General features: G+C 44.0%; 1 protein-coding gene across 6 annotated transcripts in view; it reads left to right on the top strand.

Moving 5' to 3' along the window:
- Positions 1-1,609: 1,609 nt before the first annotated feature.
- Positions 1,610-27,847, top strand: part of ZNF827 (zinc finger protein 827) — a 100,208-nt gene continuing 73,970 nt past the window's right edge. For 5 of the 6 annotated variants that reach the window (XR_010027775.1, XR_010027774.1, XM_063156737.1 and 2 more), the window contains exons 1-3: positions 1,610-1,851; positions 4,851-4,943; positions 25,746-26,756. Coding sequence is in view for 4 of the 6 variants with exons in the window: in XM_063156737.1 (XP_063012807.1) it covers positions 1,809-1,851; positions 4,851-4,943; positions 25,746-26,756 (1,147 nt within the window). In the remaining 2 variants the exon portion in view is untranslated. The remainder of the gene's footprint in view (positions 1,852-4,850; positions 4,944-25,745; positions 26,757-27,847) is intronic. The other variant, XM_063156736.1, reaches the window with a different exon arrangement.

Below are 27,847 nucleotides of genomic sequence, written 5' to 3'. Positions count from 1 at the left end.
ATATTTAGGTTGTGGACTTGGTGTTTTGTGTTTTACTAGGCAGCTGTTTATTTTTAAGAAATTGAAGTTAGGATGAAAAATAGTATGATAAAATGATGAGTCAGGTTGTCAAAAGCCAAAAAATTCTAACAGGTATACATGCTAGAATAATGTGTATTTTTATTTTTGCAACATCTGACTCACAATCTTGATTATGTATTCTGCTAAGTTCAAAGTTTTCTTACACAAAGAGAGAGCTATATGAAACAACTATGCTTCAAATAATTTTACTTCAATTGTTGTAACAGGTTTTGGAGTTTAAATCATTAACAACCTCTGTGTGAACTTTTATCCAAATGACTGCAAGTCACAAAGAGAGCACTTCTCTTTCACGGAGTACCTTTTGTGCTTTAGTGAGACCCAATCCCTCTTCTATTTTTTTTCTCCACCTTCATGTCTGTCTTTGAAGAAAGATGTGTGATTTGTGAAGTAATGAGAGTATGTATCAGTTAATGAAAGCTGCTATCCTGGCTTCATAATGCACACTGGAATTGCTTCAGGATCAAGCTTCATATACCTGCATTACAGCAAGAAAAAAGAAGTAAATTTCAGAAGTCCAGATTGCTGTGTGCACTGTAGACGTATCATGTAGCAGTCAAATCAACCATTAGGGGTGACCTAATCTTGATTTCCTCCCCCCTCCACACACACACACTCTCTCAAGGAGTTGTGATTTTCATGCTGCTTGTATTCTTTCCACTTCTTAAAACCTGCACTAGAAGTTGTCAGGATACCAACCTGCCCACCTTTCTTTCTGGCTTATTTTGGGTGCTTATTTTGGCCTGGAGGGAGTTGTGTATAATGCAGCGTCTCCCTCCCACACCGAAGTTCGGCTGCACAAACCCCTTCGGCCCCTGTGCTTTGTGAAGGGATAGCTGAGCCCATCCAAAAAATTCTATGGGGTTAGCTGTGCACCACCACGATTTTGCTTCCCTAACACAGGAAGATAAAACACCGTAATTTAAAAAAAAAAAAAAAAAAGGTTGATGCTATTATTTTCCTTCTCACCACAAACGAGGGGATTACAGTGTGAATGGTCAAGACCCACAAATTCACACACACACCTTTTTTTAATTTTAATTTTTTTTAATTTTTTTTTTTTTTTTTAAGAGCGGATTGGCAGCGGGTGCAGGACCGGGGCAGCGCATCCTCCGCCGCCGCGCAGCGCCGCGCCCGGAGCCCGCGGGGAGCGGAGCGGGGGCACCGTCCCCTGTGCTCCAGCGGGGCGCGCGTGTGTCTGTGCGTGTGTCCGTGCGTGTGCCCGCCCGCCGGGGCTGTGCGGGGGTGTGTGCGGTGTCCCTGCCCGCCCGCGGGCGCGCCGGGAGCGCCGCCGCCGCCGCTGCCCTTTGATCCCGGCGTTAGTGTTAGTTAGGGGCCGGCAGGAGCGCGGGGCGCAGCCCTCGGCACCGCCGCGCCAGCCCTCGCCCCGGCACGGCGCCCGGCGCCCGCCCGCCCGCCGGGAACACATCCCCGGCCGCTGAGGGATACTGCGACCGGGGACAAGCCAGGTGCACGACCGGGTTGCGGGGGGGTGGGGGGGTGGGGGGTGGGGGGGAGAGGAAAAGAAAGAGAGAGGGGGAGACGGAGCCCTTCGCGGTGGCTCCGAGAAAACCGGCTTCAAGCCCCCTTTCCCCCGGCGAAGAGGGAAAACCCGCCCCGGTTAGCGGCTCCCCCGGGGGCCCCGGCTTTGTGCCTGTCCGTGCCCCCCCCTCCCGGTCTTATTTGATCTCCCGTTAAACCAAGGAGGAGAATGTGAAAAAAGGGGGAAAATGCCCAGGAGGAAGCAGGAGCAGCCCAAGCGCCTCTCTTCACGTAAGTGCCCCCTCTTTTTGCCATTTTCTCCTTCCTCCTCTCCCCGTCTCCTTCCCCTCTGCAGCCGCCTCCGTCGTTTCGTGCATTAGTTTAGGGTTACAGAGGTGAAACTGACAAAGACACAGCCTGGGTTATTCCTCTTTTAGGTCTGAGCTAAGGCAGCCATGTTGGTGATGAACAGCCTTGTGCCCTTTTAATTTTTCCTCTCTCTCCTTTCCCCCCTTCTTTCTTCGCGTCTCTCGCCCTTTCCTCCCTCTCCCTCCCCTCGCCCGTGATTGTGCATTTGTGCTGAGGGGGGGGTGGAGGGGGGGGCGGTGTGGGTTTCTCTTTGGGGCCGGAGGGAGGGGGGTCTGTTTTATTGGGGTGGGGAGGGGGGCTAAGCACGGGAGGGGAGGGCGGCGAGAGGGGAAGCGGCTGCTGGCGTCTTGTGCGGAACCAGCCGAGAGGTCTGTCCCCGGCTAAAGGTTGCGGAGGGGCTGGGCGGCCCGGGAGCGGGGGGTAGGCGGGCAGCGGCAGCCGAGGGGGCCGGCGGGGCACCCCACACCGACCCCGGGGCCACCCCGGAGGGGGCCGCGGCCGCCGCCGGCGGCGTGGGAGGGGGCGGCGGGGAGGCAGACCGTGGCAGGCGAGGTCCCTGCAGAGCAGGGAGAGGAGGCGGCGGCGGGCTCCGGGCTCCTCCTGGCCGCAGTGAAATGAAGGGTCAGGCGAGCCAGGCGAGACTCAGGCTTCGGCGGCGCTGCCCCAGACGAGAGCAGCAGAGCACAGGGCTAAAGTGCATCCGATCCTCCGCCCGCGGGCACCCACTGCGCTCGCACACACACACACACGCACACACGCATCCACACACACATCCCCTGACACGGCTCACCCTGCCCTGCTCCCGATCGCTCCCTCCCCCCTCCCTGCCTGTTTCTCCCCTCTTTCCAAAACAGTTAACTTTTCTCCCGCTCCCTCTCCCCCCCTCTCCTTGTATTCAGCGCTCGGCAGCTATTGAGAGGGAGGCGGAGAGGAGGGGAAGGGACCTAAAAATACTCTGCCCCTGCATGGCCCCAGGGCTGCTTTAAGGAGAGCGTGGGGTGGATGGAGGGGTCATTTGTCTGTCCCCGACACATCTGCTCGGAGCGTGCCTGCAGCTCCTCCGCGCCGAGCTCGGGGCAGGGCGAGAGCTGAGCCGCCGGTGCCGGAGCCGGGCTCGGTCACCGGGAGTTCACCGGGGCGGCTCCTGCCCCTGCCCGCGGGGCGCCGCTGCGGGCGGAGCGCGGCCCGGCCCCCGCTCCGCTCTGCGGGCACAGGGCTGGGGCAGCGCTCCCCGCGCCCTTCCCGCACCGGCATATGGGCCAGGATGGGAGATGGGGGCGCGGGGGGCGGCAGGCTGGGGGCGAGGGGGAAGCGCTCGCAGCCCCCCAAACATTTGTCTCCCTTTTTCCCTTCCTGCCGCCTCGAGGCAAGGGCATGAGTTGTGGTGGGCTTTGCCTCGGGGGGGTTGATGTTTGAGGTTGGCTTTAGGGGTTTCCTCCCCCCTTCTCCCTTCCTCTTGCCGTTTGCCCCCGCACAGCCCTTTGGGGTCCGCTCGCCGGAGGAGCTGAGCAGCAGCCGCGGTTCCTCCCGCAGAGCGTGGCCGGGCTCGGCTCGGCTCGGCCGGGCTCGGCTCGTGGGGAGCGGCGGGAGAGCAGCGCCCGCCTCTGCAGCGGCCCGGCCCCGGCGCGGCGGGCGGGGGCAGGGGCCAAGCCCGGGCGCTCCGGGGCGTTCCGGGGGCCGGCCGCGGCGGGCCCGGCTCGGCAGGAGCCCCGCGGGGCGGGCGGAGGCGGCGGGGCCGCGCCGGGCTGGCGGCTGACCTTGCCCTCGCCCCCGCCCCGGCGCTGCCCTCCGCCCGCCCCTGGGGCTGACATCAAACCTGGGCTCCATCTTAGCTCGGCCGGGCGCTGCCGAGCGCGGCGGCGGGGGCTCGGCTCGGCTCGGCTCGACTCCGCCGGGCCCGGCCCTGCGCTGCCCCCGCCTCCGGGTTGCGGCTGAGGCCGCCCGCGGCCCCGACCTCCTGACCGCCGCGCCGGGGGAAGTCACGGCTTTTTCTGGGCCGAGGAACAATTGCCTTCATTGTGCACATAGACTTCGGCGTGTGTTATTATTTTGATTTTTTTTTTTAATACTCGGCCTAATTTGTACTTCTTTCGGATTATTTTTGTAGTTCAGTTCATGGGAGGAGGGATTCTTTTTCCCTGGTGTGTGAAAGGCGCACCCACCTTCATCCCACACGAATGCTACCTTTCAGTGTATTTATTTATTTTAATTTCTTTTGCAACTAGATTGCCCTGGATCAAGAGCTATTATCTGACAATAGTAATAATACTTTGGTTAACTCAGAGTAATAGTGTTTTAGATCAGGAAAATACCTTGGAATTCAGTGTGCAGATGGTGTAAATAGTGATTTGGTTTGGATGGGGTTTTTTGGTTTTTTTTTGTTGTCTTTTGGGATTTTTTTAAGCAACACGTTGCTTTAATGGGTACTCAATGTAAAATACGTTTTTATTCTCTAATTCTCGCTGGTTTCAGCAATACATTTGTTAGCGGGACAGAGGGTGTATTTCATGTTGAAGTATCAATGGTGGCAGAAGAATATAAAGTGCCCCATGCCATCCCAGAAGGAGCTGTCAGCCTCTGTGCTCAGCCTTGGCTCTGCCCCACTGCAGGCGCCGTGCTGTGGTTCACTCCCAAGTCATGTTACAGGTTGCTGCTGGTGCATGAACGCTCTCCAGGACACCTAAGTGATGTAGCATCTTACCAAACCTCCCTGGGATATTTCGGCTTCTGTTGCGATTGTTTGTGAATAAATAGTCACATGTCGACACACAGAATGATTTGTGAATGTTACAGTGTAACTGAGCAAATGTAACTTAGCTTGGCAAGTCCTTGCTGGCTCTAGTGCAGCTTGGGTAGCCAGCCCTGTTCTCAGGATCTCTAGGCCTTCATTAATCCCTCATGCAGTGTTACATACCTTGCAGAGCACCTGAGGATTGCTGTCACTGCTGGCTGGCACCCTGATTTTATACTTCTGCCCACTGACTCCACTGGACAGCCCTCACCTACATCTGCAGGTAGTTTCACTTGAGGAGACTGCCCTGCCAAAAAACATGTGATGGTGAAGAAGTGCTCTGTACAAGGCTTTGCTGGAGATGTACCAGGCTGCTGCAAGAGTTTAATTCAGTTCCAAGGGAGCTGCTACATACTGACATCTCAGTGTTTGAGGGAAGAGAGGGGTTGATATTATTAGATACAATAATAATGTGTTTGGGTGGCATCTGCTTAAAATGGCAGAGTTAAGGTTGAGCTTTCAGTCACTGGAGTTGTTTGCAACATAATTTAGTTTGGAAGGGTCCTTTGGAGGTTGTCTGGCCTAGCCCCCTGCTCAAAGCAGGATGAACCTCAGGGTTCAGTCAGATGGATGGGCCCTGTGAGGCTCCAGCATTTACATGTATTGTAAAGTGGAGATTTTGTGTCCAAAGAAGTCAAGTTTGGGGAACTGTTTACCACAGATGCCAGCTGAATGTCTTCAATCACACTCTGTGAAACACAAAAGAAAGCGCATCCTTCTTAATTTAAGATACAAACGAACGAGGAAAGGATTTTAGGTGTTCCTTGACAGACAATGGCTTGTTCATACCCAAACAAAGTACTGCAGCTGTCTGGACTTGATTTACAATGGCAGAATTAAGTCTATAACTTGAATTTTTTGCCCAGTACATGTGTGTCTTATGATTACATTTGGATGTGACTACCTTGGCAAGTCAATCCACTTCCACTGGAATGTTTTAAGGAATTTTGCTCATTTCTGTGTGTTTGTGCATTGGGAGTTTTTTTCCCTTTCAGCTACTTTAGCAGTTAGATATTTGTTTCTCACTTACTCAGCATAAGAATCTTTAAAAAAATATATATATATAAACACAACCCTGTCTTTCTTCTCCTTGTTGCCTCGCTTCCCATTCTACCTCAGGCTGTTGTTTTCTTTACCAAGGATTCCTGAAAGTCTGCTACCTCTGAACTGCTCGTGTGACTCGGAAGAGCTCAGCCTGAAAAGTAAAAGTTTTGGGAAGTCTTCAGGCACTCGAGTAAATGTTTAAGATCCAGAGCACTGTGTTGCCTTAAGTGCAGCAATCGATACTCCTTGGGGTTGGTTCTGTCTCGGAGGCTCAGCAGTGCAATTTGCGAATGAATGCCACAATTCCTTTTATTCAAAGCTTGCATTTATTACAGTCTCAGGCAGAATTAAATGCTACATTGAGAAGTTTGAACTGCTGCTAGTTTCTGAGGAATGTTTTCAGTGCAGGACAAACTGCAGTGGCAGTTTCTTCTGGAGTTGTTTTGTTAAAGGAGGAGATGCAGAATTGATACAGTATTAGTTTCCATATCAAAAGTTGGATATCTGACTATGAGCAGGTGTAACTCTTCTTCCTTTCATGGTCAGATACAGTGTTGGATGTTCCAGATACTGTGCTGAAGTGTTCAGCTGTTTCTATACGGTAAAAAACACTTGAACTCTGTGAAACTTTTTATTATATTGTGTCTTTATTGCTTGATTATATCATCACAGGAAAAAAGGTGCTGTCAAACAAGTAAATTAACAGTGATTTAGAGCTTCCTTCATTTTTTATTTCTGCAGCTCACTTCATCTGATACTTTCTGATAGTAAGAGAGGATGCATTGGATGGGTTTTTCAAAAGACTTCCCAATGTCAGGAGTGCTTTTGCTGTTTTTTGGTATTTAAGAGTTGCCTCCACAAAACACTTTTGCCAGGAGCAGCAATCCTTCTCTTTCAGATGAATTTTTTACTTTACTAGCACATATGGCATGTATAAGGGGAACCTTTTATTTATTCTTCTAACATGTTTTATTTATTCTTCTAACATGCTTACTATTTTTGACCTCTTACCACTGCAGGGATCTTGATATGGCATATAGTTCACAAGAGAATCCACATAGGGAAAATTATTATTCTTGATGAGGTTAATAATTTCAATGTTCTCATTATGGTTGTGCTGTAATGCACCTCTCAAATAAACATCAGCCTTTTGGTGGATTGAGTAACAACCCCATTACACCATCTGAAAACACTTCTCTCATTTTGTCCGTCTTGTGCTAATGAAGTCTTCACAGATTTTTCAAAAATACCTTCTCCCTTTATGGGGACCCTTTCTGACATGTAAAGTCTGTCTCTAAATTTGTATGCTGATTTGTTTCTTACATGAACTAAGTCTCTTTTACAAGATCATTCAGTGATAAATGTCTAAAGCAGATCAATGGTAGGCTATGTCTTAGTGTTGTCTGATGGTACAAAATATGGATAAATCACTCTGGGTATAGATTGGGCTACTAAAGAGTCAGTGTTGTGCTCATTAAGTTAATTAAGTCTTTAGGATCTTATGAGTGAGATTTTAGAGGGGGTAGGGGTGCCAAAGATTTAGAACAAAACCACAAACCTTAGAATTGGCCAAACAGCAAACCAGCAGGGAGAGCAGTGGAATGGGAAACATAAGAGCATGCAGACAGAACACATTTTTACTTTTAAAATGGATGAAGAATGAGTATGACTTAATCTTCCTAGCAGAGTGATTGTTGTCTTTCTCATATGTAAGAAGGCAGGAGTAGGAGGAATTAAGTTTAGAAAAAAAAAAGAAGGAAGAAGAGGAGCCAGGAGGAGCTGGCTGTTCAAAGTGAAGTATTAGTAATTTCCTATAATTTAATCAGACCAGATCCCAGAGCAAGATAATGAGAGCATGACCTACAAAAGAGGACTTTTTGGAAGTTAAAAGGGTTTCTAACATGAAGCTTCACAAGGCATGTGATTTGTCATGAAACACTGTATAGAGGACTTTTTTTTTCCCTTTCACATTGCAAAGAAATCATAATATAGACAAGAGTTCAGATGGTTAAGGAGAGCTGATATGTCTTGTGTCCAGAATCCTTTTACTATTGCAGCTTTTCAAGCATGACTCTGGAGTTCTTTAAGAGTATATCTTCTAAATAACAATTTGGGGTTTTTTCCTAGATTTTTGTTGCCTGGTTTGCTATTCATGGTACATGATTTGTATCATTTGGGTTTACGCATACAAATCCCTCCAGGATGTTTGGAGGCTAAAGTACCATATGCCTTTCAAAAATAATAATAATATACAAAATACCTGGACTGCAAAGTAGCCAGCAGTATGTAATAGAATCCAGTTTTCATGGGGATGGGGAGAGTTTTCTTCCTCTCTCTTTTTGCCCCCCAAAGTAAAACTTTTTTTTTCTTTTACCTTAAATGTTTTCTCTGAACAATATGTGTGATGTGTTGATATGGGCATGAAAAATAATAATTTATTTATTTTGGGGTAAAGGAAAAAAACCCCAAACATTCAAAAAGGTGGATGATACCCCTTTCTCCAGGGATTTTCCTTTTTAAATGTAGTTTAATGAAGAACCTCAGACCCATACTTCATTTGAAGGGTACATGCTCTAGGGTACAGACAGCATCAATGCTGCACTTACAAACTGCATTGTGGCTACTGCAGTGAAGGATTCAGCAACTTGTACCCATAAGCTCACTTTAAAGCTTGTCTTTTGGGTTTTCATTTTTTGCAGACTTGGTCACCTTTATGGTACTGTTATGCTCCCAAAGACAGTTTCTCTTTTCCTTGCTTGGTATCTTTCTTGGTCTAGACACCAAATATTTTGAATGTCCAGTTTGAATGTCCTGTCTAAACCTGACAGTTTACGAGTTAGCTCTATTCCTTGAAATTTCTTCTGCCTTTCAAGGGATTTCTTTGTTTGGGGCATAATTATACTGAGTATTGGAGTTCCAAGTTAAGCCTAACACTAAGATAAGGCTGTTCCATTTTGCAGGTTAAGAATTCACACAGAGTCTGAGTTAGGGTAGTTTGGAACAACACAAAAGTCATGTTTTGGGTTTTCATCTGAGAAACATTTAGTGAAGAGAGAAGAACTGGGCTGCATAAACAGTCCTTTTTCCTCATTCTTTTCAGTATTTAGACAACAGGATTGGGAGCAGAGGGGAAAGAGTGACTAGTGCTGATAGCACAGCAGACCAGGAGAGGGAAGGTTGCATGCGAGACTGATGATTTAGTTGCTTAGAATTTGTTTAGAATAAATCCCATTAAAAATTAAAGGGTTACCAAGTGGTAGCAGTCTTTTAATGAGTGGTATAATCAGCAGTTTCAGCAAATGAAATTAGGTTCCAAACATCTGCAGGTTTTTTCTTTTATTTGGGGTGCTCTCTCTAGGGTAGAAATAACATTTTTGAAGAAATTCAAAGCTGAGCTAGTGTCCTTATCTCTTTGAATTCTGCATGGCCCTACTCTAAGAGCTCCCTTCCTCAAGAAGGTTTTGTAGCTCTGCTGGCCCTCATCTGGGGTTTGCAGCTTGGATGTGGTTTTCCTCTGTTGCAGGGCTTTCTATGCAGGTGCAAATAATTCTTTCCTGCATGGTCTCAAGTTTTATCTGAAAGTTTCTGAAAGGGAAAAGATTTGGCACAAACTTGCTTTAAAGTTACAACTTCTCATTTTAGACATGTCTTGAATCTTGGTGCTTGTTACATTGTGTATCACGGCAAGTAACTTTTAGAAAAATGCATTAAAAGAGCTGCTGGTTTTACTAAGTGTGTTTTTAGCTTAATGAAATATCCCCATGTGTGACTTTATTGAACACAAATTCTTTGCAAGCTTCTAGACTTCACTTTGATTTGTGTAGTAGGACAAATAATTACTCATCTCAAAAATTAAAATACGAACAGATCTTCCTCAACTAGATGATCATTATCTGGAGTGCAAAGTAAGGAACAGAGAGGGTGGCAGACAAGTGCATTTAGACAGCAGCTGGTGGTGTAGCTGTGCTTGTATGCTTTCTTGAAGCACAGCCAGAGTCTCTCCCTTTATAAACCTCTGTGCCAAATCTAGACCTGGCAACTAATGACTGAGGACCCATTTCTTTATGTGTTTGGAGCAGAACTTCCTCCTACCTACCTCTCTGTTTCTGACACTTTGAGCTGATGAGGAGCCCTTCTCAGGCACCACAGTAAGCATAACAGCCTAGAGCTGCTCCAATTTCTGCTGCCCCCAGGCTCTCACCCTGCTCCTCATTCTGGAAAGGAAAGGCTGACATAATCCTTTTGTCAATTCTGCATTGCCAAAGGGAGTTCTTTGCACAGTGAATAACTCTGAAGGGAGCTCTTCTGCCCACCTTGATGTACTTGAACATTGCCCATAAGACCTAAATATGCTTCATCATAATTGTTTATATTGTCTTCCTGCACAGTGCTGTGCCACACTGAGATAACAAAGCAAGCTCTAAATAAGCTGCCTTGTGTACAGGAGGCTGTTATCACAACAGTGTGCCCAGGTTAATTCAGCTCTACTACTTGTGGGTATATTCCAGTTGGCTCAGATATCACCACATAGCACTGTATATTTTGTATGGACACACACTCAAAAGAATCAAAGTTGCTGTCTTTGAAGGCTTTTACTGGCCTTCATAAAAGTTCTTGGTAAAGCCCACAGAGTTCTCAGCCAAGAAATGCACTTTGGAAAAGTAAAATCAAGTTCCACTACCACTGTCACACCTGTTTGTTTGTTCAGCAGAAAAAGCTGGGAATGGAATAGACATGAACATGAAACTTCCTCTTCACTTCTACTATTCCCCTTTATGGAAATTTTAGGTGGATTTTACACAGAATGTCAAAACACGTCGCTGTCATTTCTGCTGTGCCTGTGCCCTAAGTAGCCATAGCAGTAGTTTCTTGTCCTTGGAGTTTGGCACAGAATCCTAACTTTCTTTAAAATAAGATAAGGTTTGAGGAATGTCCACTTCTAATTGAGTGCTTGCACATTGGTTATGTGACCTCTGAGTTAAGGCTGAAAGCTGAGGTGTAGTGCATAAAACCATGTGTCTGGGAGTGGGCAGTGCCTGTTCCATGTGGTCTGCTGCTGCTGTGTGCTCTCCTACCACTATGAGCAGCTTCCTAATCCTCTCCTATTTGGCTTTGCTTGTTAACCCTAAGCAATCCTCCCAGGGACAGAGAAAGCAGCTGTCTTTGGTAGCAAACACAGCACGACAAAACAAACACTTCTTGAAACTTCCCTTAGGTACCTTACCATAATGTCATCCTTGTGGGAGGAATTAGAAACTCAGGAATATAATTTGCCATGTTTTAATCTGACTTTGGGAGAGAGGAAAAGATGAAATTATAGGCAACTAGATTCCTGTGATAAGCACAGGAGGGAATAATTTCTGTATCTGAAATCTAAACTTTTTGTTTCTGAACCAGTTGGAAGGTTAATGAGTACAAAACACCTTGGGTGAGCAATGGGGCAGAGTAAAATGGTAAATGAGGAGCCCATTATTTACCAGAAATCGAGCAGGAGAAGTTGCTTATAGCAAAAATAAACAGAAACTAGTTAAAACAAAAAGGGATTTTTGTTAAAGCAGGTGCTGTGATTGTTGTCACCTGCTGTGGTTGAATATTGCCATCCACACAGTTTGTGAGCTCCTCCCTTTGCTTTGTGACCCCTTGATAGGGGTTGTGAGCACAGTAGGGATAATTACAGGCACTGTAGCACCTTGATCTGAGGCTCCCCATGCTCTGCTTATTGCCACCTGCATATTAAGATGACAGGGATTTCTAGTTGGCTTTGTTGTTTCTTTTACTTTGTTGATCCCTGGAACATCTTTAATAAATGTGTTCTAAAGCAACAATTTCATGTATTTTAAAAGTCCTTTTCCAAGAGTCAATGTTTTGAGTGCTTAATGTGGCTTTTTCTCTTTCTGCATGTTAGTAAAAGGGAAAGAAAGTTCCCAGTGTTTGTTGTTGCTACCTTTCTGACTTCCATAAATAGAATAATTTAGGATTACTTCAGTGAATTCCCTTAACATTATTTTTTAAATTGTACTAAATGTCTTATCAGGAATGGTCCATCTTTGCAGCCTTCTTCTGATCTCCCTTGTAGCACTAGGGTGATGCAAATGCTATGGAAGTTGCATTGGTCCCCCAGATGGGGATTCTCATTGCATGGGGATGTTTCTAGGAGAGGAATAATCCTATTATTTCATACATCTTCATATCACTGCAGCTTGGAATAGGCTGTGCATCAGAGATGGGAAGGGTTAGAGATGAAACCACAGCTGGGATGCATTCTGATCTACTTACTGCTTGTTAAGAGCCATTTCCAGCTGCTGCTGCTAAGCTGATCTCCAGGCTGAGGCTGGGTTAGAAACCACAAGGGACAATCTGAGCTCCTGCTGTGCTCCTCCTTTGCCACATACCCAGGTATGTCACAGGAGAGATCCCGGCCCTGCCTGGAAATCAGGCGGGAGTGTTGGCATTATTGAATATGTGGTGGTAACTGTTCTTCTGAATTTAGTGGAATGAGCTGCTTTTGCCAGGATGCCACAGGGATTGCTGGGAAATTGAGATGTCTTATTCATGCTCAGAGAAGGAAATTATGAGCTAGCCAAAGAAGTCAAATAGACATAGTCAGGATGTACAACAGCACATCATCTTATCACGATAGGCAAACACAGCCAGTTCTTTGACAGTTTTTCAAACTCCAGTATGTCCTTTCTGTGAAGAGCAGCCAGCCAAACACTTGCAGCAATAGAGAGACAGATAGAGAGAGTGTGTTCTTCTGCCTTCCCCAGACAGAAGGGTTAACCTGGGTTAACCTTGTGCCTGGGAGGTTAAAACCACCCTTCACAAGCAAAATTTTTTTCTCTTGCTATTTTTCTGGTGCTGTGAGCTGTAACTGTGTTCCTTAAACAGCTTTGGGTCCAGGAGTTCTAGATTGCAATGACAGAGCTGTTGGGGTATGTGATCATTGTGGGGATGTTTGGAGGCTCAGCAGGACAGTATATAGACATTAGATCTCTCTTTTTGAGTGCTTGTTTGGTTAGTTTGTTGTTTTGTTTTTTTTTTTAACTTGTGGCTCAACAGGAAGTTTTCTTTAGAGAATCTTCACACCTATGGGCAGAGCTTCACACATGGCTTTTTTCAGCTTTAATCCTTGTATAGCAATAGTGCACTGATGAGATCTATCTATCTTCTTTTTCTCTTTCTTCAAAAACACTTGTGGTGTAATCACTGTTTTTATTGCTGATAATTCTTCTCTTTTTCACCCTTTGCCAGTCAGTATTTATGATAAGCTTTCTATGCCATCTGAAGAAGATTGGTCAAGAAAAGGTAGGAAAGTAGAGGAAGAAATAGCCATTTTTCATTTTGGCAATAGCAGTACTTTATCAGTGTCACACCCTGAGTGCTATTGGTGGTTTCAGAAGTTAATAGAAAGAGAAGTTATTTGGAACTGGTTCAAGAGAAGATGCAACATGCCTTTAAACATTGGAGAGAAGTAAAGGTTGCCATTTGTATCATCCCTGACATTTTTGGCCTGCCTTAGGAAACTAGAGACTGTAGTTGTGGAGAAGGCAGATCAGAAGTACCATGTTCTTCTGTAGGGCTTCTGATTGCTCTTTCAGACAAATGTCTCCTGAATTTCTATTTTCTATGGTAGCTGTAAGACTTCAGAAAGTGCTCTCAAAGATTACCTTGTGCATGAGAGACAAGGAAATTCTGTTTCCTCCACCTTTGTTGTTTGTGTACAGTGCATAGGAGTACAAGCCAGGGAGTTAACCTGCTAACCTGCTGTTCTAGGCACATCTGACCAAACAAAAAATTAATTTCAGCCTAAATGACAGCCTGTTTTCTAGTTAGGTCCTGTAGGAAAGATACACTTAGTAGTTTCTTGGGTAAGCTGAACTAGGCCATTGAGGTTCTGCATCTGTAGAGTAGTTGTCCCTCAGAGGAGCAGAGGTCAGTGGGGAAAAAGTTGGAAAACATGCTTCTTTAAATGACTAGATGTATTCTGAGTGCTGCTGTGTGTTTTGCAGCTCTGCTGAAAACTTCTAACAGAGCTTTCCTCAAGTGTCAGAGCTGTGCTAGGCTTACATCAGTCTGTCCCTGTACAAACCCTGGTCACAGTTTGTCACCTCTCAATTTCCAAACTTGACTGTGCCTCTAAAGAGATACAGGAATCCAGTTATATTGCACAGTCCATTGTGTTTAATAACTTCTGTGTGTAGAGGAAGAAGGATGATACTTATAATCATTCTTTTGGTTTCAGCATCTGTGCATTAGCTATTTTCTGTTCTCCTGTTCTAGGAATCTCTTGCTATTGCCAGTGAGAGAGGAGGTATGGAAAGGGAAATTTTACCTGAGATCCTGTGCATCTACCTTGCCATAAGTTTAACATTCCATTTTTAGCCCAAATTAGCTCACTGGCAAGGACCGTGGCCTGTAGATTTTCAACACTCTTCTGCCACCTGGGAGAATTTGACTGTTCTTGAGATTCCCACCAGGGGCACTGAAGCAGCTCTGCCTTGAAGAGGAAATCAATAATTGCAGTGTTTCAGTAGTGTTTGTTTGTCTTCACCTCCCTCTGCACGTTCAAGATTTCTCCCTATTTTATAGACATGAGGGGCGTGCATGGCCTGGGGAGGAAGGTGATTTAGACCTTATAGGAGGAGATGAGGGATTGGGAACCTCCTGGCCTGTGTTTGTGCTCAGCCAGGCAAGGAGTGGTGATGGAGAAACAACAGCTGCTCTGTGATGTTCAGGTGGGTTGAGGCAGCTCTGAGGGTCCTACACAGAGCCAGAGTTAATGTGGAACCAGCAGCCTCAAATAATGACAGCAAGGGAGCTTCATTTTCTGGAGCTATTGCTTTGGTATTTAGAAACCTTTTTTAAGCAAGCCAGTTGTAATCTTGTTTATAGTAATTAAGGATTTTCTAGTAATTTAAATAGTTGGTTTTGGCAATGTGTGGGTCATCTTCTTATAGGTATTCCTAATGTCAGGTTGAAAACATTTACACAGGAATAAAAGCCAAGGAAGCAGGTAATTGACTGATTTATCAACCTTAGCAGACAATTTTTTCTGATACATGGTGATGGCTATGGTAAATTTACTCTGGATTGCTTAAGGGCACGATCCTATATGGTGTGTACAACACGCGAGGGCAACTCCTTGGAATGAATGGGTGAAGGAGCAGGTAATCAGCCAGCCTGGTTTTGGTGCCTCAATTAGCCTTTTGGTCAATGGCTTGTCTCCTAGGAAAGTTGGGAATTGCTATGCACAGGTCAGAACATAGGTGATTTACAGGGTTTTTTTGTGTAGATTTTAGATCAATTTTAGTCTTTCAGGTAAATTGAGAACTTTTTTAAACTTATGGCCATTCCCAGGCCATGATGCCAAGTTGCAGCTGTGATCAGGGAATTATTTATTTTCATTGCAAATTGTCTGTATGCAACAAAGTGATATGTTTGAACACTTTTTTGACTTCTTTTGCCAGCTGCATTGATGCTTGCAACTTCTCCTCTGCTTCCTTTCCACCTGTAAGGGTGACAAAAATCATGTTGCTGTGGTGACCCTGTCAGTTTTAGATGACAGGCACACTAAAATGGGTCACAGCTATTGATGGTTAATCAGCAGTGCAATAATCTGTAGCACAAATGCATCACTTTGTTCTTGGCTGCTGTAAATTGCGAGGAACATTTGAGAATTCTCGTGCCTCCTCTTTTTACTGTTGGGGTTGTGAGTGCTGAAGTTTGCAGTGCATTTCAGGCAATGAAGATGCATTTTGTCACGGTAAAGGGTTGAGACAGCTGTCACTGCACCCAGGTCTGGGGAGGTGGCAGGTCAGGGGCAGGCCTTAATGAAGATGAATTGTTGGCTGATGAGTAAGAGCACTCAGTAAGAGCAGGCAGTTTACAGATGTAGCTCAAGAGCAGAGAACACAGGTATGCAAAATATAGCAGACCACCAATTTTATTTGTTACCAGGTTAAATGAAGATTAGAAAGCAAAGTTTTCCTGTGTTTTTTGGGGGAGTTTGGTTTTGTTTTGGTTTTTGGCACCTAAAGGATACAAAATGTGACCTAAGAAACTGTAGAATTCATAATTACTTCAGTTTGGTATGGAGGCTCCTGTGACCCAGGACTGAACTACCAGAAAGCACGTAGCCATTTGGAAATGAGTAACTGAGCCTTTGCTTTGCAGCTAGACTATGTTTAAGATAAGGTAGTTTTGTGTTTCTGCTTAGAATTTCCTAATAGAGACACCAGTTCTGTGTTTCACAAGCAACTTCTTAAAGAAGGTTTCATTAATGACCTGCCAAAGGATATAAAATCTTATTCATGGAGTTAGATGCTATTGAAGAATGGCTTAAAAATATTATGGATTACTATACTTAATATTTGACATTCATGTGATTCTCTCACAATAATTTGACCCAGAGTGGAAACTAGAATTCCTCCTTTAGGGACTTTTCTGGTTGTAGCCAGCTTTTGCAAATTGTTTGCTAGAATTGTTTGAGGTTTCATTTTCATAGAAGGCCCATGTTATGAAATTCTGGAATATTTCCCCTCCTTTGTGAGGTAGGCTGACATGACAGGTCTTGTCTCTGTATGCTAAAGATAAGAGAAGTCTTGAGAATAATCTTTAGCTCTTCTTATTTTGGAGGTGCCAGCATCCCTATTATCATATGGTAGTTGATATTTTCTCACTGCAGCAGCCTATTGAGTTAGACATCTTTCTAGAGCAAAACAAATGAGCAATCAAAGTAAATTTTGGCAAACTAGAAACAATTTTAAGGAGTTTTAAAGCTTCTTTATAACTAACAAAAGGTAGAATTTTTAATTCTGTGCTGAACTTTATGTGTAGGTGGCAAGTGTTCACTGATGTCAAGGATACACTGCATTCCAGGTGCAGGAATCTCTCTGGATAGACTTGCACATGAACCATTTGAACCACCACAGATTGTTAATACTGCTTCCCATTTCCAGCAGGACTGTGGGAATAACTGTGGAACTCCTGCTCATATAGTTTTTCCTCTACTTTATAATAATCTATCAGAGTGAAAAACTGATATCATAGCTGGTTTTAAAAGACACGGGGAAGCCTGAAATTCCTGATAAGGAACTTCAATCTGGCTCAGAAGTTGCTGGCTAAAAATTGTTTGGTTTTATAGGAAATGGTTTATCATCTTCTCTGTTTACATCAGGAAGAAGAGGTGTGTTCCTTTGATATGTTAATGTACCAACTCCAGGTTTTAGGCTGGCCATATTCCTGTAGTGTCTAAGCCAGTCTGAACAGAATCTTGTGCTCTATGAAATGTGTGCCCAGCCTCAACTACAGGTTATTATAGGATGCTTGTAAGGGCCTGTGGAAGAAACTTTCAGTAAGTCTGGCTGTGGTATTTTGCTCAGCCTCCATAAAACTGTTGCAAGCACATTGGTAACATAAAATAGGCTTTGCAAGGAACATGATTTTCTATTGTTTTACTGACACTTCATGTGTTTTATGAACCTGTCTTGGGGCTACTAGGCAGCCTTTGCAGCATAAGCTGACCTCAGAAATATTTGTTTCTTCTGAAAACCTCCATCATAAAAATCAACTGTCTTTGTATACCTTCTCTCCAGTTATTCTGTGTGTTGATCACAGAACCACAGAATGGGTCAGGTTGGAGGGGACCACAGTGGATCATCTGTTCCAACCTCCCTGCCCAAGCAGGGTCATCCCAGAGCACATGGCATTGGATTGTGTTCAGATGGTTCTTGAATATCTCCAGCAGGAGAGACTCCACAGCCTCTCTGGGCAATCTGTTCCTCTGTGTGGTCACTGCACAGTAGAGAAGTTCTTCCTCATATTCAGGTGGAACTTCCTGGGCATCAATTTCTGCTGTTGCCTCTTGTCCTATTGCCCAGCCTCACTGAGCAGAGCCTGGTCCATCCTCTTGGCTCCCCCTCCTTTGGATACTTTTATACACTGATGGTCCCTTCTCAGTTGCCTCTACTCAAGGCTGAATGGGCCCAAGTTTCTAAGCCAGTTCCTGTAAGAAGGATGCTCCAGTCCCTTAAATGTCTTTGTAGCTGAGCCAGAGCCCCACATCTATCTTGTGCTGAGGAGCCCAGAACTGGACACAGCCTTCCAGATTTGCCTCAGTAGGACTGAGCAGAGAAATCAGGATCACTCCCCTGGTGATCAAGTTGGGCCAAGTCAGATGATGGCAGCTTTTTCTGCAGGCTGTTCTTTAGTGGCACACCTCTTGAGAGATGATCTTCAAAAACATTCCCCTCTTCTAGGGCTCTGTGTATTTTGTTCTGTTTCACATGCACACCTCAAGTTCTTCAGTTCACTGGGCCTGAAATACTGGCAAAATCCAGCTAGAATCAACTAATTCTAAATTATAGTAAGCAAATATCATGCATCTATACCTGTATATGCATTATTATACATGTGTACTATTTATATGTAACGTTATTATTGATTACTTTATAAGACATACTGCTCTGCCCTCCTACTTTCATGGTTGCTGATTACTGTGCCTGACTGTTAAGATATTATTTCTGGGTCTTTAGAACTCCTCTTCTCTCAGAAAGATGCTGCCTACCAGTTTTAGAGAAGAGGGTTTTTTAATTAGGATCAGAGTCTATGGGGGCCAAGCCAGCTACAGATGTCCCAGATTAGGCTTCTGGAGAAGGCTACATGATACTGACTGCTGTGGCCATCCTGACTGCACAGGCCAACTCTTCCCTGAGAGGTGTGGTGTGTTGTGGAGGTTTGGGATGGGACAGAGAATCCTCAGGTGGTTTTTCACCAACAGGTCATGATGTACTTTGTACCCCACAAGACTAGAGGAGATAGGTGCCTCAGATTGTTGATTCTGCCTGTTTTCTCATTCCTGTCCCCTTTGCATCAATTTTTTTGTTGATTTCTTGACAGAATGAGTGGTTTTCTGCCAAATTGGTGAGTTGAAATTGGCTCATGAAGCAGTCAAAGAACAGAGCAAGTCTAAGCGAGGGCACAGGATCACCACTTCTGTTGGCCTTGAGCTTTTATCACCTCACTGCACTGTAAGGTGATGCCTGTTTCTTTGTGGCTTTAAATATCTGTGTCCCAGTGGAAGTGACCCTCCTCACACACTAATCCCACAGCTACTCACTGTAACCTCCTGCCTAGAACAGGAGAATAGCTAATCTTTCTTGGAGGCAAGAGGTCAAACATCCATCATTCTAGGAGTTCTCTTTTGAACTTGCTTTTGGGGGAGATCAGACTTGTCTTTGTAAGGTCCTGTCTTGTGGTCTGTCAACCATCCCATAGAACCTTCAACAAGTAGTGACAGCTCTTCTCAGGAGAAGATCCATGTGTTTCTGTCCCTTTCCATGGATGCTAGCTAGTAAAAGATGGATCTTTTTGGCAGTTGGTGAAACACACTTGGCACAGTTATTCTGGGACTTGTGGCTGAAAATAGAAGGCTACTGCCTCTGTTTACCATCTACCACAATTTCTCTCTCCTCTGAGGGACGGGAAATAAAGGCAGTTTTATGTTGTCTATGACAAGTTTTTTCAGTAATTTGTCCTGATTCCCTTTTTCCTTGGGAGAGTCCTTCACACCTGGATTCTGCCTTTGAGAGGAAACTGAGATATTGTACATGTATTTTGGTAATCTATGTCTGTCTAGCAGTTTGCAAACTTGAATGTGCCCAATATTACAATATTTGGACACATTCAGTTTGTGTGTGTAGGCAAAGCATCTTGAAGAGTTCTAGTTACTGCAAAATAAATAACATTCTCTAATATTTTTTGGCTCTGAGTCCTTTTTTCAGAAAAGCAGTACTAGAGAAATTGTTAGGTGAATAATCTGGAGTTTCATTGTGTGTTGATTTTTTCAAAGTCACTTTAAGTTAGGGATAAAAGTAGGGAATGTATGCCCTGTCTTTAAAAGCTGTGCCTTCCTTTTCCCCTTTCCTCCTTCCCTCCAGTTAGGAAAATCATTATCTTGGAAGATGTGGAGATGAAATAGAGAGTCCTACCTAGGGCTTCTTTCCCTGTCTAATTGTGTGAGTATTTTCACATAACCTAAACACAGGGGAGAAGGACAGAACAGAAGAGCTGTGGCTTTTTGGCAGATCCTTCTTGCAGCTGTGCTGCTCTCTTTAGGTCAGCCTGCAGTAGAGAAATTTGGTTCAAGCACCGGCAACACTACTAAACCATTTTGTGAGGAGGTCAAGAGTTGAATAATCATCCTGTTGATAAAGAGAGAGCCAGAAATTCCATTCAAAGAGGATGGTGGCTTCCTGTGCTGCTTACCTATTATAGGTCACAGAAATCATGAAGGGAAAATGGGGGACCAAGGCAACTCCAGCACATGACTATTGATGCAACTGTGACTTTTAAGTCTTATTTGCTGCTGTAGATATATTAAAAGGAGTTAAGGCAGGCCTTTGTGGTTTTATTAAAATCATGATTTTCTAGCAGGCATCCCTATGGGAAAATCAACATAGCTGCTGCTCTGGACATACAACCTCATCAGATGTGGCTGTACATGCTTTTTAGAGGTAGAAACTGTGAGGTGTGCCCCACTTCTTGGAGGTAGTTTTACAGCACACACATCTGTATGGTTTGGTGAGTGTGGGAACCCCTAAAAGTTGTTCAGCCCAAAGATATTACATTCACCCTTTTTTTTAAAATTTAATTTGAAATGCTTCAAAACCAGCCTGAATGCCAAAAGGGTATTTTGTAGGCAGGCAGCTAGACTGAGCAATTTATGTAGGATACCACAGAATAGACTTTCCAGATATGACTGTATGACTGTCATTTTTAGGTCTGTGCCTTGTGATTTCTGTAGTACCTGACGGTGAAATAAGCAAGGGCTTATGTGAAGCTGACACTCAGAGAAAATGTGAATTAGAAAGTGATGTGATATTAGCAAGTGGTCTCTTGCAATTATTCTTTCTCCTTGCTAAAGTGATGCGCCTACACAGTTTACCTAGTTCACCTAAAGGTATCCATTGTATTTGGTCTTTAGCTCCTTCAATCTTTCCTCCTCCATATTATCTGTCTGCAAAGGTAAGATGGGGACAAGGGGAGTCTGTACTCATCTTGAATTAACAGCCACCATGTGATGGGCAAACATGTCTTGTTTGAATACGATGGTGATGACAAGTCATGATGGAACCTGGGTTACAGCAGGAAAGGGTATCCTGAACTGGACTGCCTGGACAGCAAATTCTGCCCTGTGGCCTGATTCCCTAGTCCTCATTTAAGGGTTCTAAGAAACCAATCAGGAAGGACTAGAACAAAAGAACCCACCCTGGAGGCTGGATATGAGCATTCCAGTTCACTGCCTTGTCCATGACTAGTTAAATCCTTACAGTTATCCTTGCCTTCTCAGTCGTCAGGTGTTTCTTCTCTTCACTCATTCCACTTTTCTTGCTGTCACTGGTAAAAGTCACCCAAGGCTAAATCCTAGCTTGCTCAGGTATTGTGTCTGCCTTATTTTTGATGCATCTGCCTATTTACTTGGCCTTAAACTGATTGCTCAACCGAGCCAGTCAGTGTTACTGCAGCACTCCTCTTGGATGGCTTCCTGCTTCATTTAAGTTTAATGTGTTCTTTTAAATTCTTTAGGTATCTTTGCAGAGCTCCTCAGTTCCCTGGTGTAAAGCTATCACTTAATCCCAGCTCTTTCAGTAGGCCTAGGTACAGGGTTCAGTGTAAAATTATCTAAAGGATGGTTTATGGTAGGTGCTAGAGATGGAATGATAGACTTGTTGGGGCAGCAAATTAGGAAGATGATCTGGGTGTCAAATGGACAACAAATGTAATTGTAACTTTATTAGATTGATGCAAACTTGAATGATCATATCTGAAATCCTTATGCAAATCAGGGTAATTGATATCAAGATAATAAAGATGAGTTTTATATCTCTCCTATATCTTTAAATCTTCCCAGTTTTTCCTTGAAATGTAAGAGCTGAAAAAAGGGCAATTTTGATTAATTTATCTCATGAGCAATTTTCCTGTATGCATTTATTTGAAATTATTTTACTTCCACCTACTTTTGCATTTGCTTTAATTTTCATTCTGTAATCCCATCATTACAATTTCTATATGTTTCCTATCACTGCAGCATATGGATTTCTATATTGAAGTTCTGTAATTTACTCATTTCAGTGAATGATTAAAGTAGAATTTTGTCCTGCTTAGCATGAAAAATCATTCTCTGGGGTGGGTTCCTTAGCTGTAGCCTCTTCTCAGATAATTTCTAGTGTTTCAAATGGTGTTCTTCCCATCAAGTTTTCGCTGCCCATGTCTGTTGCTCAGTAACACAACTTTGAGACTCTTCCCTTTCCTGGAGATCCAACTCACTACATTGATATTTCTCCCCTCCAAGTCCTACAAAGCAAAGCTATGGATCATCTCACACTTGCCACTTTCTGGAATGGCATGTGTACATTGCAGTGGGTACAGTTAAAGTTTCCAGCATTTGAGCTGAGTGACTCAGTGTATAAATCAACAAACATGTTTGTCTTTTTCAGTTTTCAGATATAAGTAGTTTGAGCAAGTTAATATTTACATTTCTATTGGTACCAGGGTCAGATTCTAATCAGCACTCTAAATAAAAGGGCAGATGGTCACAAAGTGAAATAACACACTTTGGGATCAATAAGATTTGTCTGTCAAACTGATCTCTTGAAGAGGAAAATGAACTTCTCTGTATTTGAAAGCAAGCAGATGAGTTGGCGAGCGAGGGAAACTGGCACTTCTTCAAACAGTGCTTTCTGCACACATTTGTGGCTTTGCCAGAGATGGATACATGGGCTACAGCAGTGGCAGCAGTCGCCCAGCAGTACTTTGGTGCCTTTTGTCATTGCTGACAAGAGTGGAAAATATTTTTTTGAGGCTCCTGGGTGGTGTGCAATGTGATAGTCCTGAAACATGCAGGCTGTCTGTAATTCCCAACTGGCCTCTGCCAGTGGCAAAGGGTTTGGGAAGCAGTTTCAGAATTGCTCTGGAAATCAGGAAGAAGCAGTAATGACAGGTCTTGACTCTTGAATCATGATGAGAACAGCTCCATAACTGTGTTGTGAGAGAAAGGAAAAACATGTCATGCAGATTTCTGCCACAGATGTGAAATACAGCTGAAATTTCTTGACAGACGTGGAGGTTGGGTCCTGCTTCAGACAAACCTGATCTGGGTGACCCATGAACCCCTTGGGTTCTGAGGAAAGCTTTTATATAATTTGAAATCATAAAGAAGTCGTTGGGTTGATTTCTCCTGGAGTGCTCAAGCTTGTTCAAACTCACAGGCTCACAAGTTAATGTGAATTAAAATTCTGCCCTGAAGGCCTTGAAAGGCAACTTTGCTTAGCAATGGAATTGCCAGGCTTCACTGTTCTGCTCCTAAACCAATTCACTGGTGTTTAAAAGGAGGCTTGACTGAGCTCATGATAAGACACTGATGCTGGCTTTTTCAGCATTAACCTTACAGCCCTCAAATACAGTGGGCTTGATGCTGCAGCAACTGGGAATTACTGAGAAGAGGAAAATTAGAACAGTGTCAGCAGTTAGAGGTCTGATTTCTGGCTACAGAAAGAAACTGCATTGGTGGAAAAAAAAGTATCCTGCTGGCTTTTGGGATAGTGAGACTGGAGGGAAAATTTGCCCTTTTATTATAGAAACTGCATGGAGCTTTGAGAGGCCTTGAGTGGTCACAGGTAGATTAGCAACAGGAGAGGGAGCTCTCAGTGTGTTACCTAAAAAGGAGGGAAATCCTGAGCTTGGGAGCAAGCCTTTAAATGAAGAATGCTGCTCTCCTGCTGCTCCCTGTCAATAACATGGTGGTGGCTGCCCTTTTGTGTAGGCAAGACCAATGGGGAATGTGCATGTCTGGAAAAAGAAAGAAGTTGAGGTACACAGTAAGGAACAGAGAAGTTTGGGGGGTTAGTAAGCTGTAGATTTCCCTAAAAGAAAAGTCCACTTCTTCTAAGATCCATTTACACCTAAATATGCCTCAGACTGTAATGTTTGAGTGGCTTTCTGGGTGAAGGGAAATGCAGTTCTCCCTGTGAATGGGTGGGAAGTACAGAGCCAGGGAGAGTGGGGTTTGTAGGGGTGACAGAGATTGTTTCACCAGACAGATGAGTGTAGGGAGCAGGCTAGCTCTGGCTGCAGAGCAGTGTAGTGGGGTGAGCTCCAGGCTGTGTCCCAGAGGATGTGCCCTGCATTTGGTGTGTGAGTTCAGACAAAGTGCCAGTAAGATGCTTTTTTGGCTTCCAAACTTGTTTGCATCTGCGATGAGTGAATGGATCTCTCATGTGAGTGCACCCAGCTGTACAGACATGCTCAAGTTACTTTTTTAATGTTCATGGGGTGAAGAGGGAATACATTCAGTTCTCCTTTAACCTACATAAGTGGTGGTTCAGCTGATTAGCATCTCTCTCCTTTATTTGAATGTGCATGGTACTTGGCCTTTATGCACATGTTATTGCTGAGCCTGTGTTGTTAACTTTGTCAATACCAAAATAATTCTAGCTAAGAGCTTGGATATTTGTTTGGCTTTTGCTTGTTTTGAAAAGGGAATATGCTAACCCTCTTCTGCTTGAATTACAAACCTAAGGTAACTGAGTTTATTGCCAATTTCTAAAATATTGGTGACTTTTTTCCACAGGGTTTTGAATAAAAGAAACTTTTCGTGAGAGACATAAAAAACTCTGAAGACTTTGCTTTCAGAGTGTGCTTTTGTATCTCTATACTCATGATACATTTGTCTGAGATTTTCATCCTTAAATTCTTTGGATCAAAGCAATAATAGAAATCTAAGTTTTATTCATTAACTTCTCTCCAAGTTTTGTAATTTGCTGGAATTAAATTGGGAATCTGGGAATAATACATGATCATAGACACAATGCACATCATGCAGGCTTATTTCCAGAATGTCAGTAGAGGGTTATATTAAATACTTTTGTCTTGTTGTAGTGTGATTACAAAGATGCTTGTGTAGCTTGGGACATTTTGTCTAAAAGCAAGAAATGTGAGATGTATCTGGCAAGAGAAGATAATATGAATTTAATTCTAGCATTGCTGTTGTTCTTTACTGTGTTCTGATTGGGGAGGAAGATCTGCCAAAAAAAAAAAGTCTTGGTCACATCTGTATGACTTTGAATACCTGTCAGGAAGAGGAGCAATCCAGGGTCACAGTACTTTAAACACTGCCAGATCTCAGGAGAGACTCAGGTGTTTTGCAGTTACCAGAAAGGAGAAAATGTAACTTAACTGCAGTGGAACCAAGACTTTTCCTTTTTTTTCTTTTCAGCTAAACTAATTTCAGTTTAGAATGATCTGTAAAACTTCATTAAACAGTGACAAATGAATAAGAGCAATTAGAGTCTGTATATGACAACACTGTGTGTATGATGCTCCTTTCCCAAGTAGTTGGAGAGATGAGAGCTTTAGTCTGCATTCATGTATTAGTCATTGCAGCTATTCAGGAATGGATTGTGAATTATTAGTACAAATTTGTTTTATTTTATTTTAGATAGGGGTCACTGCAGGATTGGTCTGAGATTTGAATAGCTGCACACCTGATCTGCCTTTGAAGGCACACCTGTGCTGGCTGTACAAATACAGAAGTATCTAGTAATTTCTGATCTGTTGAATCCCTGCCTTATACCAGAGAGTTCATAATATTTGGCAGGATGTACAGACTATGCCAATAAAGAATTGTTTGCAATATATGCATATATATTATGTTTATATGTATTGTTGCAGTTTTAGCCACTTTAGTTATGCAGACTGAAAGATGACAGGTTTGTCATCATTAAGTCTTCTAAGAAAGATTTATTCATTTTGAAAAGGTCTTTTTTCTGGTCACTGAATCCAGGCTGATTCCAAGCCTGTGCATTTTAGGGGGGTGTGCTAGGGGACTGTTTAGGAGGGTCATGCAGAGGTCAGGCATACTTCATGCTAAGAAGCTGCTTCACACAGATTTGGGAATAATGCTGTTGTTCATGGTCCCACACAGATGGTACCAGACAGGAAGAAGTGGAAGGTGAGCTCAGTGAGGAAGAGCGCTGGTTTGGGAATTCTTCAGAAACTCCTTCGGAAGCATCATATGGAGAAGTCCAGGAGAACTTTAAGTTGTCTCTTGAGGACAGGATCCAAGAGCAGTCCACCTCCCCCGACACCTCTTTGGGAAGTGCAACGCCGAGCAGCAACGCAGCGGAGCTGGGGTCCGTTGAAAATGAGGCACTGAGAGACACACTGCAGAGCAAGGAGCACCTTTCTCCAGATGTGTCCTCTCTGGGTGAAGAGGAACCTCCTGGTCCAAACAAGCCACTGAGCAGTAACCTGCGGCGGCTCCTGGAGGCTGGCTCCCTCAAGCTGGATGCTGCTGTTACAGTCAATGGCAGAGTCGAGTCCCCCGCCAGTCTTGGCTCAAACATCTCCTTCTCTCCACCTGCTCACCATGCCCAGCAGCTAAGTGTGCTTGCCAGAAAGCTTGCTGAGAAACAGGAACAAAGTGACCAATACAATGCAGGCAGTCACTTTATATGGAATCAAGGTAAGTGGTTGCCAAACTCGAGCACCACCTGTGGTTTGTCCCCTGATTCAGCCATCCTGAAGCTGAAAGCTGCAGCCAATGCCGTTCTGCAGGACAAATCTTTTTCCAGGACTGAGGACACGATGCGATTCGAGTCCTTTTCCTCACCCTTTAGCTCTCAGTCAGCCAGCTCCACGTTAGCAGCTTTATCTAAGAAAGTGAGCGAGAGAAGCATGACTCCTGGGCAGGAGCACCCGCCTCCAGCCAGCTCTTTCCTTTCCCTGGCTTCCATGACCTCTTCAGCTGCCCTTCTCAAGGAGGTTGCTGCAAGGGCTGCAGGCACCCTCCTGGCTGAGAAGAAGAAATCACTGGTTCCTGAGGATCCTCTGCAGCTTTCAGAGATGAAACAAGAGAAAGCAACTCCACCGCAGTCTTTGGAATTACTGTTACTACCAGTCCCGAAGGGAAGAGCATCCAAACCCAGCAGTACAGGTATGGATACAATTTGAACCACTAAGTAGAATGTATTTGTTTTGCTATAGGCTTATATAACATCTCTTCAGTGGGTCTGGATTTGGTTTGATTTCATGTCTTATGAAAATAAGAAATAGATACTTTAGGTGAACAATAGAAAAGCTTTTTGAAGTACCACTTTGAGACCAAGCTGTCACAAATGTTTCCCTATTTTAAAGGTGTGAGTGTACAGTTAGGTACATTTTTTTCCCCTTTTATTCCATACAATAGTATTTTGCTCTCTTACCAAGTTTAGAATGTGTCCACAAAAATATTTAATGGAGAAGATCAAAGAATCCCTGTGAGGGAGCTCACAGTATCAGTGAGCATGTACAAAACTAGTGCTTTTGAAATATTGGACAAGGGAGAATTCTCCCTCCTGCTGTCTTTGTCACAAATGGACTTTTGTGTAATCGCTTACTATTCTGCCCTAATTTACCAGAGTGTATTATTGTGTTGCCACTTTTCATTAAAATTTTTTTACAATCCTTTGTTGTTAACAAAAAAAAAAAAATCCAACTAAACTGCATTTCTCTAATTTGCTCAACAAGAAGCATTTTACACATCTGACTTTCCTCCATCAGTTCCAGCTGTTGACAGTCAAGGAATCAGGGTTATAGGGAAGAAGAAACTGTCTGGGTAACAAAAGCTTTAAAGAGCTGGCAAGCCATGCAGGGGAATTTAAATGATCCATCTTCAAAATAAGGAAAAATAATTTCTTTCATCTCTTTCTATAAAAAGTTCACATCACAGGTTCAAATTTCTGGTGGAACATATGGCTTCAGGTGTTGTCAGTGTTCTGCTGCAGGGGAAAAGGAAGCGTGGCAGGTATCTTCATGAGATGCACAAAGGGTTTTAGCATATTCCAGCTTTATCAGGCTGAGTTTTATCAGGGGTACTAGCCTGGCTGCACAGGTGTAGCAAGCCAGTGTACAGACATGAAGCCTGGCATGCATGTTGTGTAATTTCCCTGCTGGTTTTCTGCCCTAACCTCTTTGCTTAGGGGTATCTTGAGGCCCAGTCTGTCCTGTGCAGCTCTTGGTCAACACTCTTAGCTTGGAAGCTATTGG

This window comes from Melospiza melodia, chromosome 5 (genome assembly GCF_035770615.1).
Source record: "Melospiza melodia melodia isolate bMelMel2 chromosome 5, bMelMel2.pri, whole genome shotgun sequence".
NCBI lineage: Eukaryota > Metazoa > Chordata > Aves > Passeriformes > Passerellidae > Melospiza > Melospiza melodia.
The sequence above is the reverse complement of the archived record's forward strand: the minus strand, read 5'-3'. Positions and strand labels throughout refer to the sequence as shown.